General features: G+C 38.6%; 2 protein-coding genes across 2 annotated transcripts; one reads left to right on the top strand and one right to left on the bottom strand.

The window, feature by feature from the left end:
• The first annotated feature begins 3,354 nt into the window (after window positions 1-3,354).
• On the top strand, window positions 3,355-7,933 carry LOC144645929 (uncharacterized). The gene is made up of 7 exons (XM_078505443.1): window positions 3,355-3,500; window positions 3,896-3,950; window positions 4,226-4,304; window positions 4,563-4,647; window positions 4,805-4,859; window positions 5,247-5,306; window positions 6,218-7,933. The coding sequence occupies exons 1-7, from the start codon at window positions 3,475-3,477 to the stop codon at window positions 7,931-7,933; spliced, it is 2,076 nt and encodes a 691-aa protein (XP_078361569.1). The 5' UTR covers window positions 3,355-3,474.
• A 136-nt stretch (window positions 7,934-8,069) lies between these two features.
• Window positions 8,070-14,849, bottom strand: LOC144646025 (lysosomal acid lipase/cholesteryl ester hydrolase-like). The gene is made up of 7 exons (XM_078505546.1): window positions 14,682-14,849; window positions 13,482-13,798; window positions 12,446-12,689; window positions 11,242-11,397; window positions 10,337-10,408; window positions 9,876-9,947; window positions 8,070-9,445 (listed from the first exon to the last, which is right to left on the bottom strand). Exons 1-7 carry the CDS (start codon window positions 14,733-14,735, stop codon window positions 9,218-9,220), a joined length of 1,143 nt encoding a protein of 380 aa, XP_078361672.1. The 5' UTR covers window positions 14,736-14,849; the 3' UTR covers window positions 8,070-9,217.
• Between the last annotated feature and the right edge of the window lie 987 nt (window positions 14,850-15,836).

The raw sequence follows: 15,836 nt of genomic DNA, 5'->3' as shown, positions 1-15,836 counted from the left end.
TAAAGGCGGGGTTTTTACCTGAAGACCAATTTTTCCAACGCTTTAGGTGGCTGACGCATTTCAGTATTTTCCAGCCCTTACACTTTAATGGAACAGTATACAACTCCTAATCAGGTAACTACTATTGTCAAGAAAATGATCACAACTTATTGACCAATGATTACGTATTTGCTTCATACCATTACTGTAATAGCAACTGGTGATGAAAAGTAGTACCGACCCAAAGTATAAGGGCTGGAAAACACTGAAAACCATTTCAGCCGCGTTTCAAGGAATCCAAAAAAGCTTTACTTATCCATATATATTTGTTTTGCAGTATTTTGTTAATTTTTAGACGATTTTGGGGGATGTCTGGGAGGCGATAGTTTTTCTCAAAGGATTAGTAAAATTTAGACAAATAAGAAATATTGGAGATTTAATGTGATTTTAAAATTTGAATTTGAAGTTAAAAATTGGTGGACGGACACCAAACAGTCTCCTGACAACCCGGAGTGCTCTTGCGAGGGGGTCAACTGTTTGGAGGTGTTTCCATTCTTTTCTTCAATCCCTTCTTTAAATCTCTTAAAGTTCCATTCAAATTCAGGTAGAACCCCACCTTAAGTTTTGTTCTTGTGAGAAAACAACAGAAGTCAAAGGTTGCGTGATATAACCAAGCATGGATTTTAATTCTCCCTCCCTTTCCTTCTCCTTAGCCTTTCACCCCCACCTATCCCTCCCTTTCTACTCTCATTCAATTTAATGTTTGTTTACATTTCCTAACCAATTCAGTATCGTACTAATCTGTGCCAAGCAATCAGATAATAACAGAAATTTGCCTTAATTTTTATCTCCCATACCAAGACCTTAGAGTATAAACCGCTAATAAAACAAAACACATTTGATAATAATTCTCTGAGGTTATACACCTTGCAGTATTAACGTACTAACGAACTTGATAACAAACCCCATGTCGTACTAAGGATTTTTACTGATCAACATAGAAAATAAGTTCACAATGGTTTGTTCCCAAAACGTTTTTTACTGTACAGAGGGTCTGTATATTGACCTGTAACTTGTATACCGTATTGAAAAATTCAGAACGAACCGACTTCTGCCCGCTACCATGATATCATGTTGAAAAATTAGCTCGTTCGAAACCGTAGCAAAATCGTTAGAGACAGACAAGATACAGCCGTTTACTTGCAGTCTTTGAAAATCCTGAATTTCGTCAAAATGAGCCAAAATAAAGTTTTAAAATTTCCTTTTTCGATATGGTTCTTATCTTTTTATTCAATTCTATGAACTGCTTTTATGCAGTACTGTCCACAAAGATTTCAATTTCCTCAAAGTTTCGGGACAAATGGATACAAAATATTTCTTGCAGAATGTAATTTGATTAAGCGAATGTTTTCATGTCTGTAAATACTTCAAGCAGTGAATGAAAAACCGTTTTGTTTTCATCGATGGGAACCACTTTCAAATAGGTAATGCATAAAAAATAACAATCAGATCAGAATACAATAATTATTACTGTAAGACCTCGCTATTATGTCTCGGCAGAGATACTTCTTTTTTGCAAGTTCAAATGTATGCAAATTTTGTGTGAAATGTAATTCGATTCCATTGTCTTGTTTACAAACTCTTTCTTAAGAAAGTTGTATTTTCGTGAATAAAACCCATTGGCCTGTTTTGTTTTCCTGATCATGTTTGTCTGTGATTTTTACAAAACATGTGGTCTTTCTTTTTCGGAACTTTAAATTGTACAAAAATTCCTATTTTGAACACAGATGTCACTTCCGGAATTTCTCATCTAAAATTCAATTGGTATTTAATTACAATTATTCGAAGTTTTCATTTTCAAGTCATCTTTTCATTCGATAGCTTTACTGATCTCGTAAAAAATTCCATTCAAGTTCACACCAATACTGTACATTGCCAATGTTTTGCTGACGTCTTGAGAAGTGTCTTACTAACGTCGCTAGTCAAATCTAAAATATATCCAAACCACGTTGTGCAAACATTCTACTCTCTGTGACAGGCGACTTTGACGCCCAACTGTGCGGAAATGAAAATCGACATACTTCTTGCTAAATATATAAAAAATATTTTTAAAGTAGAGTCCGCCTCAAAAAAATTGTACCGCCAGATCACACTGCTATTTGTAGAAACCAGCAAAGCGTCTAGTTTCAAAGTTTCCCACAAAAACATTGCGTGACATGAATGACGTTACCCCTTTTATTTACAAAAATAGCTTCAACTTGTCAAAGCAACTACAGTTTCACAATGGTGATTATTAGTACTTTACCCCTTAAGCTTTTTTCTCTGTCCTCCCGCCGAAGCAAAGAAGAGAACCGGATTGCAGATTAGCCCAAAAGTCGACCCAGTGTTCCTACAACGATTTACTGTCAAAACTGAAATGAAACCGATTGGCCCAGGCTATCCCCGTCATTTTTAGCCGACAGGAGACTATCGTCTAGGACGACCAAAGGGTAAACTATAAATCGGCCACGCCCGATTAATTAAGCTAAACGCTTATAGCAAGCATGAATGCATATAGCATAATTTACCATACATTGCATGGTAGTTGAAATTATTAATTAAATTGAAACATTAATTTATTTGTTTCAGTTTGCCTCGTTGCTCAACAAAACCCAAATTATTAAAACGAAAATGTTTACAAAGCCTTGGTTATTTCAACCCTGGCATACTGCGCACCTGTGTTTGGGACCTTTCCATGCATGTATATCTGACGGATAGAGACTGGGTACAGAGAGGACGCTTTTTGGTTTCTCGGGCGTTAAGATCGACTTCCTAGCGTTACTGGTATTACTGGTTTCCTGAAATAGAGACTATGCGATCGAGAAGAAAATTGTATGTCTCCGTATATTCTACAAAGGCAGTGAAATACCCTGGTTTGTGTTGATCCTTGGCTGCCTAGCTTCTTTATGCTCAGAGTTGACTTAACGAAATTTTTTATCGGCATAACAGAATCGAGAATAGACATGTATAAAAGTCAAAACCATACTGAATCCGTCAATGCATCTTGGATCGACTTCAAAACTAGAATATTTAAGTAGTCGAGTGCGTCACACCTTGGCGGACTCATTCGTTTAATTGCCCTTACTTCGAAGAACTTTTACTCTCCTTTCGTGCTCTCCCAACTTCAGCGTACGTCAAGATGAACACAAACCGTCATAGAGTGTGATTGTAACATTGTACTAACTCAAAGTGTTTCTACGCTGTTACGAGAAAATAACAACACGTTTCCAAAAACCGACTGATGTTTATAGCTTTCCACCTATCAGAGCGCGTGCAGTTCTTATTAGTCACTGTGACGTCGCAAAAAATGTCTTTAGAGCGCGTGCAGTCCTAAGTGTTATTGTGACGTCACAAAGTAAATTTCTTCATTTCTAACCATGGTGATTTGAAGGCGAGCTGAGATGAATCCTCTCGGAAGCGTCTGTAAACTGGTATTTTTCTAATACAGGCGAAAATATGAGAACACGCCGCGCTGAAGCGAGGTAAGAATATTGCTAATGAAGAAAACGTCCACGACAAGATCTCAAGTTCTTACATGTACAGGACAAATTGATCAGCCCTACGCTAAAGCGCACTGCAACGTTCTACCAAAATGAAGAAAATTTAACCTTGACTGGTGCAAGTGTTGTTGTTTTGGAAGGCTGCATGTTGCAATTTTTTGAGATCCTCAGTGGCTGATTTTGTACAATGTACCTAGTCGTGCAAAGTTAAATCATTTTCAGCGAAGAATACTAACTTTCCCCTTACCGACGTACAGACCTTGGTGAATCGATGGATGAATCTGTCGTTGCACTGTATATCTCTAGGATCCCACTTGATGAGAGGATAGGCTGACCAGTTGGCTAATTAATATAAAATCTCGTCAATTTTTTAACAGTTCTCCAAACTCTGATCCACAATATTTCTGGAATGAATATCTCCAAAAATGGACGGTGAGTAGGTAACTAACAACTTGTAATCACAACCCGATTTTCAATGTTTGCTCAACTGTTCTGGAAACACTCTAATATATAGATTGCTACCTGCAATAAAAAAATCCATAAAAGGCTCATCGCTCTTTGCCCTGTGACATGACTAGGCTTGCCATGCCAATCGGCAAGAGGTTTGTTCTATCCAAAGTAATTTACTCAAGTGTGTATAAGATATACTCGCGATGAAGCACTAGTACTGGTTAAGTAATATTTATATATTGTTTATCCCTGTAAAGGATTTGGGAGTAAACTGCATCGCAGAGGCCCAGCTTCCATTGTGCCAAGAAAAACCATCCATGGAGAACTTCAAAAAAGGTCATTAAAAATATTGCGTTCCTTTTCTATACTTTTCGCTTAAGTAGTCCCTCGTAAGGGACGTCTGTTTTAGATATTTTGAAAGGGCTTACTACCAAAAGGACACTTTTTCATATTCTAACTTCATCTCGCGAACTCCTTACCAATTATATAAAAAGTGTTCCAGTTTATACTCTAAGAATAATGAATAGCAGCTAACAAGTGTAAATAATCCAGTTATCATTGAAAACTGAAGAATGTGTTTCCTTCTTTTGTTAGATAGCATAACAAAACTTAATATCGACTTACGGGCAGATTTGCTAAAAACATGGACAGAACAAGAAAAAGAACTCTTCACTCAAAGGTAAAACAAAGTTAATACGGGCTAGAAGCTAGTGTATGTAAAAGTATTCGCCTTATAATGGAAGAAAATATGTTGGTTTTGAAACAATCAACTTCTTCTGGCCCCTCCTTACTTTTGCCAGTTCGACAAGCTTTAAAGTGCATAATTTGTCTCATAGATTTATTGAAGTTGGAAAAGATTTCTCGCTTATTGCCGATGCATTGCCGAGGAAGGTAAGCGTAAAAAGCACTCAGCTCCTGAAAACGACATATCTGCAAGATTCAAACAAAAGAGTATGAACTATTTATAAGTAAGGAAAAACCATTATGGATTCTTTATTGTAGCAACAGATGAATCACACTAATATGAACACTATTGTTTAGGACCTTAATTTTGACACAGTAAATTGGATGAAAACGGCCGCCATCCAATACACAAAGCCTCGATATACGCATGCATGTATCCCTTGCGGACTTATCCTAAATGACAGTTTTTTACCTTTTCTCTACTTTAATTCGTGCAATTCCTGCCTTTTTTTACACCCATATTCTGGAAAATGTGTTGCTCTTCAGTTAGACATTCTACTAGATCATTTTCATTCCCAATCTCTCACTTTCCAGACCGTGGCTCAATGTATTCAATATTACTACCTCACCAAACCTCGATTTTGCTACAAAAAGGTGAGTAATTCCTGGTAAGTGTTACATTAAGTGAATGCATTCTTCAACGAAGGAATTGACTTCGTTATATAGTTTAAGAGAGAGGAGATCTAGGAGGCCTCAGTAAAATATAATTGGATCCCTCCTGTAAAACCTCTCTGGCCCATCTTTCGAAAGTTAATTAACACTAATCTAGGGTTACAAAGAATTTAAAGGCTTTATTTCTCAACTTAATCCTTCTTCAGGCATATTGAAGTTTCAGTTTAATACTACTAAACATGTAAAATGAACTCAGATAAAGTCGTCCTGAGAGGTTAAAACATGAATCGAAAGTAAACGTGATTTATGACAAGGCTCACATGCTAACTCCAAAGTTCTGGAACATTTTAATAAAGATGTGCATAATAGTTTTAACTGGCTTTGTTCAGATCAAAAATCTGGGGAATCCTTACATTTTATACAATTTCATTAAAGGAAATGTCCAATACAATAGTCGCAATAAACACTTGTACACATTGCGGTCTTTTTTATTAGTACGTACGCGTTGCAGACCTATTTGGTAATAAGAACACACATTGCAACATTATGCTCAATGTCTGGATAACACCCAACGTCGTTTCCAGGGCGAAAGAAAAACCCCGGGAACGAGGCTGGATAAAACCGTGTGTTCTTTCCAAAATCATAATGCGCAGCGATGCGCAGTCCTGTATGCAGTGATGACGTCTGTAACATTGCGCGCCAACGTACAACCACTCTCCTGAACAAGGCGCACAAAAGCCTCTTCGTCTGAAATCGCTGCGTGCCATTTTGCGCGCATGGCAGCGTGTGTCCTACCCTTAACGATTTATGCAAATCTTTTGATAAATAAATCTTCAGTAATGAAACCCTGTACTGAAATAAACGTCTGTATTCATTCTACCTCTTTATTACAGTTACGAAAGAAGGCGATCGATGAGAAAAATGGAGCAAAAACTCGTCGAGCCAAATCGTGCGGGAATGGAAAAGGGACTAAAAGACGTTCACAGCGATTAGAAAATGCTGTTAAAATTACCAAAGAAAGGCTACGAAAAACGTATTCTTGCCCAGAAGCTAACACCTTGGAATCGAAAGAAATGTTTGGTGATATCAAAAGCAAAGCAAATGAAGGTGGTCATTCGTCAAAACACTTGGAACATACTGAAAAAATAACTGAGAACGATTTTAAGAGGCTTAATGACTACAGAAAGGGTCCTAGTACAAAAGTAGGCGCTGACATAAACCAAGATAGTGTTGACACACGCGAAAAGGAATTAACCAGAAGTGTTAACAGAAGAAAAGGCTCCACAAAATTATCGATAACATGTGATCAATGGTCTGATATGACGCGATGCGTAACCAGCCAAGAAACAAGCGTCAAGCCCACCAAAGCTTCTGGATTAACTCCACGTGTAATTGAAGCAAAAAGACCAAAAGGTGACCCTTCTAATGATGGCAAGCATAAAAAGAAAACGTGTATACGTAGGGAAGGCAATAATAATGACTCGACCAATGGAGTCATTCCAATAACAGGAGGAGACTCTACACTCGCTCATTCTTCTAATTATAGGAAAATGGGCAACGTACATACTGGTAGCAGCCAAGATAAAGTGGGTTCTGCTAACGCCCAAGCTTTCCGTAGTCGCTTGGTTTATGCTGATCGCAAAAATAAACGTAAAGATTCTTGTAAAAGAACAACTAAAGTCATTGACAAAATAACTCATGGATCTTACGAAAATGACGTGCTTAATGGAACATCTTCCACTGGTGCTAAAGGCCATGCAAGGAAAAGATCTTCCATCAAGGACATAAGAGCTCACATCGCCGAGCGAAAGCGCTTAAAAAAGTTGAAGACCAAACCCTTTGACAAGAGACTTTTTGTAAAGTGTGCCAGTAAAGTTACCAAAGAAGTCAAAATAAAAAATGCGAAAAACTCGATAACAGATAACAGTTGTGATGCTACAGAGGGAAAGAGCATTGTTAAAACAGTTAGTGATCCCGAATACCGCTGTCATTTTTCTAATGGAGGTAAAGTGAAGAAACTCAAACAAAAACGCCAAGGGGTTGATGCTCGAATGAAGTCGTCGAAGAAACAAAGCAAGAGGGATGCAGGTGGCCATTCCTCGGGTTGTGGAAGTGAGTTGTCTGAAGATTATGGCGAAGGAAAGAGTCGAAAGAGGAATAGTAACATATTGAAAAGGGCTGCAGGCGTTAGTAGTGAAAAACGCAAGAAAAGGGTTTTGAAAAGACAACATTCTGCAGCTAAGCATAAGAATAACGATGACAACCTTTTAAAATCAACCGCAAAGAATCAAAGCCCCCCGGATGACGAAATACCATTTACTTTCGGCAAAGAAATTGGGCAAAAAAACCGACGCCAGAGTGTAAAACCTATTAAAGGTAGCAGTGATGTTGGTTCTAATTCAGCAACGGTTCAAACGGACGGAATATTTACTACTGTAAATTATGATGATCAGACTGATGAAGAATCCTGCTCTGACGACGACTGTCGAATAACATATGTAAAGAGAAATTTATTAGTTCATTGTGTTAAAAAACGACAGCAGTTGATCAGGGAGATTGCTACAGATTTAGCTAAATTTTCTCCTGCTAATTCAACTAGAGATATATAGCTACTGATTTGTGGCAATAAAAACGAGCACAAGAGCTGTGTTATTAATTGCAAAATAGACGAAAAATACTATTGTTAGAGTGTCTTTAGGGGGGAAAGCTCGGCGAGAGGTAACCAGGACTCTAAGCAGATCTTCTGAGTTTCTTCTTTATTTTTCTTGAGCTCTTCTGGCCTCTCACTACTACAAATCTACTACATTCTTCTCTTCTACTCTCTTACTACTAAATTTAACCTGGAAGGTTTCTCAACTATATAGTAAAATTGTAGACATGTTTGGGTTCGAATCTCTGTGACCTTGGAAAACTTGAGACATTCCCGAGACATATACTTAAGATAACAAATACAAAAAGACCTACCTCTGACCTACATGAAAAACTAAAATAAAGAGTAAACGACCAATAACAAATTTGGAAGAATTTACACGAAACTATAACAGGAACCTTTATGGAGGTCCAAACCAAGTCCAGCTAAAATTTCCAAGTTCATTTACCGTGGGAACGTAAACGTCTAATACAAACACTTGACTTCTGATAACCAACACAACCTAAACTTAGAAACTTCTTGTGTGAGGTAAACCCTTGAACACTCGATCACTAACCCAAACATATCCACTGAAGAAGGCAATCGATCTAAGCTAAAAACTCATAAAAGATAAACAACTATAAATTTCTGTGCGGGATATCGGGCCCTTAAATCACAAGCTTGAAACTCATGATATACAAAGTTATAAACAATTACTCATGAACTAAAACTACTGAGCTCTAAAAATAATATTTCACTTCATAACACTATAGCAGTGGAAAAAGAGATCAAAACGTTCCCAAGGTTTTGTGTTCGCCTACAACCTCGAAGGGCGTAATATAACTATACCGACAAGGTACCAAAAGGAACAGGGTGTGACACGGATAGTCAAATAACGTGCATAAAGTATGGCAACAATGACAACAACAATATAACATGTGCATGTCTCGATAGAATTGTACCTAACTCTAAGTTGACTCCCTGATACATCATTTTACTACAGAAAGCTTAGTAATGTTTCGTCTATGTATATTTTATTTATGCATAATTCATCAAGTTAAAACAAAGAAAATCATAACCACGTGAAGAAGGTTTTGATACCCGGTCTTAATTAGCATAGATTTTTACGATTTTATTTCTCCGTTTACACCGTAGTTTTTGTTTCGATTTAGAAGATATATCAAACACTCGAGAGAGTGTTTCATCGGCTATTCAAACACTCTTCTTAGTGTTTGGATATCTCGTTGAAACACTGTCTCTTGTCTCACATCTTCATATGTTTAATGATGTCATAGTAAACTAATTTAGCAGCGTCCAGTCCCCAAATGAAGTCCAGATGATCCCAGTTCTCGATATACTTGTCGTACATCTTATTCGGCAGCAGAGGAAGCAGAGCCCGCACGTCTGTTGGGTCAGCTAACCAGTCATTCTGTGCCCAGTACAGTGCCACAGGGACCGTCATGGCTGACACATTGTATAGTGGCGGTGTGTCCTATGCACAATATCAAATAAGTGGTGCTCAAACAATATATTGCATAATTCGCTTTCCACTACAAAACTTAGATCAGAGCATTATTAGAGCACACTCAGCTTGTGTGTCGAAAGTAAGTCGCATCTGCATTGGTTTTGTTTTACTATACGCTTAGTGATTGGTTAATTAAGCTTGCGCCACTTTCTCATCCAATCAGAAGTAAAACCAAAACCAGTCCATGTGATTCACTCACACACGTTTTCCAGCTTTTTGCGCCGGTTATATGTATTTATCCCGTGTTTTGATTGGTTCACTTACTTGTCTGTGTCTTTTGTGACTGACCAGAACGATTACTTTGATTTTGGTTTTACGACACTCAAGAGAAAACCTCTTTAACCACACCAGTTACACGTATTGCAAGAGAAAGACATTTATCATATCGTATGACTACCTGTCCATAGTGCTCTCTGTTTTTCTCCGCGCTGCCGTAATTGTACATCTGAAACTTCTTCGACAAGTACATCTGCAAAGAAGTTTAGTTGAATATTAACTCAGTAGAATCAAACTGGCTTTCATAAAAGAAACTGATGAACGACAAATGTGCAAAAATTAGTTGGACCTTGGGGCGGAGCCTCCCTGCATAAAATAATTTTAGTACCCCCCTCCTTCGGGGAGAATGCAGGATAAAAGAAGCGTTCGGTCTGGTCTACCCAATCAGACAGATACAATATGTGTCGCTCGTTCATTCTTTCCTGCTTTGAATTGTGTTTTTCTGGGTATGGCATGTTTGTGTCGGTGTTTTGATTGGCTTGTTGGATTAGCTGCAGTTAAGTAAGTTGTGATTGGTCAGATGAGATGACTGGTTTGATTGACAGTCATTTGGAAAATTTTCTTATCAAGTTAGTTTTATACCTGTGCAAAGTGGACCATGTTCCTTACTGATGTCCCCGCTGGAGTGTGTGAAAAATACACTGGAAGTCGTGTCTGTCCCAAAACAAACAAAATTAAAATAATTTATTAGTAAATAATAAAGGTGGTAAATTTTTAAGCTCGGTAATAAATAATGAAGATGAAGTATTCAACATGACACGAGCATGGGACAAAGAACAATTCTGAGTCCCCGACGGGAATCGAACCCATGGCCTCCCAGATACCGGTTGGCCCAGCTCACAACGAGTCTCTCGTAGCTCAGTTGGTTAGAGCGCCGCAACCGGTATCTGGGAGGCCATGGGTTCGATTCCCGTCGGGGACTCAGAATTTTTCTTTGTCCCATGCTCGTGTCATGTTGAATACTTCATCTTCAATAATTTATTAGTTTACACGTTAGTTAGTCATAATCAACCCGTGATCGAACTCGAATCTTCTAATCGCATTGTGTTCTTATGAAAGATGCGCAATAGAAAATTCACTGTTAATGGTTAAGAAAACCTGCCAAAAACATTAAGGAAGGAGGGTAGAGCGAGTAGCATGTGATGGCTGGCACCTAATCGAGAGTGCCATAGCAATATTCTTGTTTGTGTATAATCAAAAGTAGCTGTTAGGATATCAACTGTCTAACATTTTAAAGAGAACACGAGACCAAACAACAGAAACAAAGACCTTAGCCCCCAAAACAATAGCAACTACTACTCCAGAGGGCCAGCAGAATTATAAATACAAGCTTGCGAGAGCTGTTGCACTACCCAAAACGATAGATATGCATAAATTGTATAGTAGAAATTAAATATGAAAGGGCGTACGTTTGTAAGGCATAAGGCCAGTGCCACTACTGCCACAGGGCCATCCAAGCGTCTGTGGGATTGATTAGTTTTACTAACCTCGTTAAGCTGTTTTTTATCAAATCCACAGAGGACAAAAATAAAGTCTGAACAAAATGTCTTAAAATCTTCTTCAGAACACACGTGGTCTGCAAACCAGCGAATGAAGAAGTCAGATGGAAAGAAATCCCGGACGCCAAAAAGGTCAAACAAGTCCTAAGGGGAGAAAAAACGAGAAAGGTATAATAAGGGCAAACAAAAAATATCCATTTTGGGTGATTTTACTAATTTAGCCTCTTTGTGTATGTTAGCTCGCTTGTTACATGTAGCTACATGTGCGCGATAGATGCCGTCGAACGTGACCACAAGATTCCTTTTGTTATATCCTTGTTAGTATATAAACAGGGCGAGTTACACGGTCCAACTTTGATGTAAAACTATTTCGACCTGGCCTGTATGCCCACGCAGATCCTGTTTTTTTGCTTTTTTTCGCGACTAGCACCTCCACTGTAAAGGTGGATTTCCACTGTTGCGTAATTTTTTACGTGTGTTTACGTGCGTGGGGAAATTTAGAGACAATGCATAATTCTAAAACCCATGATTGCAAGACCCCTGAGTTTTTATCCTTCAGTGGCAATTAGACGTGCATAATATATATCCTTTTGAAGGTTTTTAGCTCGATAGCATTCGTTAGAGCATTTTGAATTTCGGAGTTTCACGCCACACGAGATCAAAGATGGCCGCCGGAAGGCTGTCACGTATTCTTTAAAAAATGCCTCATCCTGCGATTTTTAACAATCTGGACAGTTGAGGTTTCGCGAGAAGTGATTTTGTGAATGTTCACTTGTTCATGAGGGTGATTTGACCGCTTTTTGTAGCAGAATTTAATGCCAGATGTTTTCATTGATATCCGGCCGCCATGTTGGAGCCCAAGCAGTTGGGCTCCAACATGGCGATTCCATACTGTGCTCTCTAAATTTGCGTGAAACATTTTAACTGATAACTCGAGTACGGAATAACGTACAGACCTGAGACTTGGACAAGTAGTTTATATAGTAGTTTTCTACAACCTGTATTATTCTTGATTTTTTTTGACTCGATAGTTTTGGATTTATTTTTTCGCGGTGTGACAGTGAAAACCACCTATTCGCTTATACATTGTCTCTAAATTTTTTCACGCACGTAAACACACGTAAAAAATTACGCAACAGTGGAAAGTCCAGCTTAAGGGTAAGAAAGCTACTGCATGAGGAGAGTTCAATACCTCAAGTTCTGGTGTCAAGTAAGCCAGGTACTTAAGAGGGCTCTCCATATGACCAACCGTTGTCACGGGTCCAAGAGCAAAGAACGTCTTCACAAGTTTGGCCAATTCTTTGTTTCTGGAGAACTCTGCAAAAGCTATCAGCGTTCCTTGTGAATGCCCGGCGTAAAACAGTGAAGGCTGTGATGCCTTTAATAGCACAAACGTTAACATGGCGGGAAGATCATAACGAGCCATCTCATCCCAGCTGTAAGATTAACAAATTGGCTAAAAACATATAAAGGATGAATATGTTGCTCCATTAAATGGAAAAAGGTGTGTTTTCTTAATGAAAAGTTAAAAAAAATGTCGAACAACTAAAGCCAATTTTAAAAATTTAGAAACGTCTCAGGAACGATCACCGCTCGTCGCCTGAAATAGAAGTGATACCTGGATTCAAAGTGGCACCAGCGTTCTTTAAAGACTGTGTTACTTTCCACCTTGCGTGTGACGTAGGAAAACTGTAAATGCACACTGGAACACTGCGTTGTCTTTCTCTTTTCGCTCTCTGTTGTTCGATCGCGATGGTTTACAGGGGCAAGAGGACCCGGTAGGAGGGAACTAAACTGAATTTCAAGACTTTCTGCTGTCTATAAAGGGGCTATGTCACGCAATTTTAGGCAATTTCGGCACTGACCAACTGTTCATACAATTAGCTGAAATATCACAATAACGGCTTAAAACTGTAGAAGAACTCAAAAGAAATACAGAAAGGCCAAAAAGGCCGGGTATAGATGGGCAAAATTCGAGAAGATTTAAACGGATTGCGTTCGGATAAACTTGAAAAACATCGGCCCGACTTTTTTCAAGGTTATTTCAATTTTTATGAAAGTGTCATTTACAACATGTACAATGCTCGAAAATCATCTATGTTTTTTATGCGGCCGTTATTCTGTCAATAAAAGACTTTTGCTCTGCCAATTTAAAGTTAAGAGAACTATAAATAGAGTAACCTTAGATACTGTGACCTAGCCCGTTTTACAGAAAATAACTAACTCACCTAAAATCCCAAAATTCATCAGAATGGACTGGATACTTAACATGATGAAGACCATATGTATTTCCTCGAACATTCCCCAGCCAGACGTCGTATCCTGCATCGGCCAAGATGAAGGCAAAACTTTCGTTTGGCAAATTTGTGACCCAGTTTGATGAGGAAGCTAAAAGTCCATGCTGGAGGAAAATCACAGGCTTTGGAACACCTGTGAAAACCTCTTTTCGTCCTGCTGGTATCCTCTGTATGGCGATGACGTAACCATCATCTGTAGTCACGTTGTATTCCTCTGCTGGGTAGCCATTGTAACGAATGATTTGGGTCTGTGATAGGTCAGGACAAAATAATGTTCACGGGATATAGCTTGTGCTTTTTGAGAATCACCACGTTTAGTTGGAGGGCTGCATTATGTCATACTCTGATTATTTTTAATTTAATTAAGTTGTACTTGACTTGTCCTACTCAGTGAGAAAAGAGGTAAAAAAAACTTGTAGGGAAACTCCGCTAACATGGCTAAAAATAAAGAAGTTTTCGGAGTGATGAGTGAGAGGGGCTTCCTAAGATGGTTCTGCAAGTGTGAATAAAAGTCAGAAATGATAAAAATCCATGTTTTTAATTGACCAGCTAGACACCGTAAATCCCCCACATTGAACGTCCAATTTTAAGCCCACATCCCCCCGGCTCTAAAAGAGGAAGACAAGGACTGACCAATCAGTCTCAAACAGTAGCTAACAGTCGCACAACAAAAGTGCGGCTTTGCGTGACTCGGTCCAGGTCAGATCAGGAACACATTTGTCGCGTACAAGGGAAAGCGAAACTAACTTTACTACGTATACGCGTACACGTATATTCATGATATTTACGTTTTTATGTAGCAGGAAAGTTATATCAGCTTATCACACAAGGAATCGTGGTAAACGCTGTGTGGTACTCTTCGATTTATTTTGCTTCCAGGCTACATTTAAAGCTGTATTTTTATTTGTACAAGACATAAAAATAACGATTAATTTGCATGTCTACAGATACACACGCTGGGCTAGAAAATGGCCTCGTCATGGGCACTTGGCAAATTCTGATTGAAGCCAAAGGACCAAAAAAAAAAATTAAAAATATCCCAATCAAGCATAATCAAGTGGTTTGTCTACGTACCAGTCACGCGCTACTTCATACTGATCTTAAAATATTTCGCCAATAAATATAACTTACCACATTCATGTGGGTCTCAGGTAAGTCCTGGATCGGAGTATCACAGAGGCACATGCTACTAGTAATACTGGGTAAAGTATCAGAAAGGAAGAAACAGACATATTTTCTTGATATTCCTCACACGGATCCAAACCAAAATCTGATTGATCTCTTTGTTGGTAGAATTGTCGAACGGAAATCACGTGCTTAGTTAATCGGGCGTGGCCGATTTATAGTTTACCCTTTGGTCGTCCTAGAGCATAGTCTCCTGTCGGCCAAAAAGACGGGGATAGCTTGGGGTTGCTACAAAACCGCTACGGGTGACGCATACCGCAATGGTTTTCATTTTAGTTTTGACAGGAAATCGTTGCAGGCACACTTGGTCGACTTTTGGGTTAATGTGTAATCAGGTTGTGCTTTTTTGCTTCGGAGGAAGGACAGAGAAAAAAGCTTACGGGGCAAAGTACAGTATGGGGCCCAGTTCTCGGCCACTTTTGACGTAAACTTGTATTTCTTACCTCAGAAGAACCGCAGGAACTTGAAATTTCTCCCAGAGCTAGCTACATTATTCAGCTTTTTGGTGTAAAGCTATCGACCGGTCAAAAATTAATTTGCCCGAGCAATAATAAAAATAAAAGCTCCATTTGTGGGCCCAGTTCTCGGCCACCTTGGCCCAGTTCTCGGCCACTAAAAAGCTTGTGCGTAATTATCTGTAAGAAAAATGCTCAATTAATTTTCACAGTCATAAAATCACTCTGTAAACCTATTTTTGTTATATCGATCCCAAATTATTTTTATGAGGCTTTGTTTTACTTTAGAAAAGAAGGATTTTAACGCGCCTAGTTGCCTATGTGCAGGTTCTGGCAAAACCGCATTGTGTGACCCGTGCATTTAGATGGTTTATTTTGCAGTGAAAAGGTCTTGAAAGATTTAGGTGTTGTAGAAATAACAGACAAGACAAGAGTCAGCTCAAAACTTAGAGATAAGATTGAACTTTATTTTTAAAACATTTATTTCTTTCATTCTGGCAGCAGCAGATGAAATTATATTAAAAACCAAGCGCTAAGCTGTGATAGCGAGCAGGGTGGCCGAGAACTGGCAAATACGCAAACGTCGCAAGAAAAAATTTCGAAGTAAATTAAGACCAAAAAATACAACGGTTCAACGAAAAGTTAA

Source organism: Oculina patagonica, chromosome 3 (assembly GCF_052425735.1).
Source record: "Oculina patagonica isolate OP01 chromosome 3, crgOcupat, whole genome shotgun sequence".
Taxonomy (NCBI): Eukaryota; Metazoa; Cnidaria; class Anthozoa; order Scleractinia; family Oculinidae; genus Oculina; species Oculina patagonica.
The sequence above is the reverse complement of the archived record's forward strand: the minus strand, read 5'-3'. Positions and strand labels throughout refer to the sequence as shown.

Excerpts from the sequence above, each read along its gene's own strand:
- LOC144645929 (XM_078505443.1), top strand. The coding sequence starts at position 3,475 with ATGAGAACACGCCGCGCTGAAGCGAG. Across the intron at positions 4,305-4,562 it reads CATGGAGAACTTCAAAAAAG|ATAGCATAACAAAACTTAAT; the intron begins GTCATTAAAAAT and ends TTCTTTTGTTAG. Across the intron at positions 4,860-5,246 it reads CCGATGCATTGCCGAGGAAG|ACCGTGGCTCAATGTATTCA; the intron begins GTAAGCGTAAAA and ends CTCACTTTCCAG.
- LOC144646025 (XM_078505546.1), bottom strand. The coding sequence starts at position 14,735 with ATGTGCCTCTGTGATACTCCGATCCAGGACTTACCTGAGACCCACATG. Across the intron at positions 13,799-14,681 it reads CTGAGACCCACATGAATGTG|ACCCAAATCATTCGTTACAA; the intron begins GTAAGTTATATT and ends GACCTATCACAG. Across the intron at positions 10,409-11,241 it reads ATAAAAAACAGCTTAACGAG|ACACGACTTCCAGTGTATTT; the intron begins GTTAGTAAAACT and ends GTTTTGGGACAG.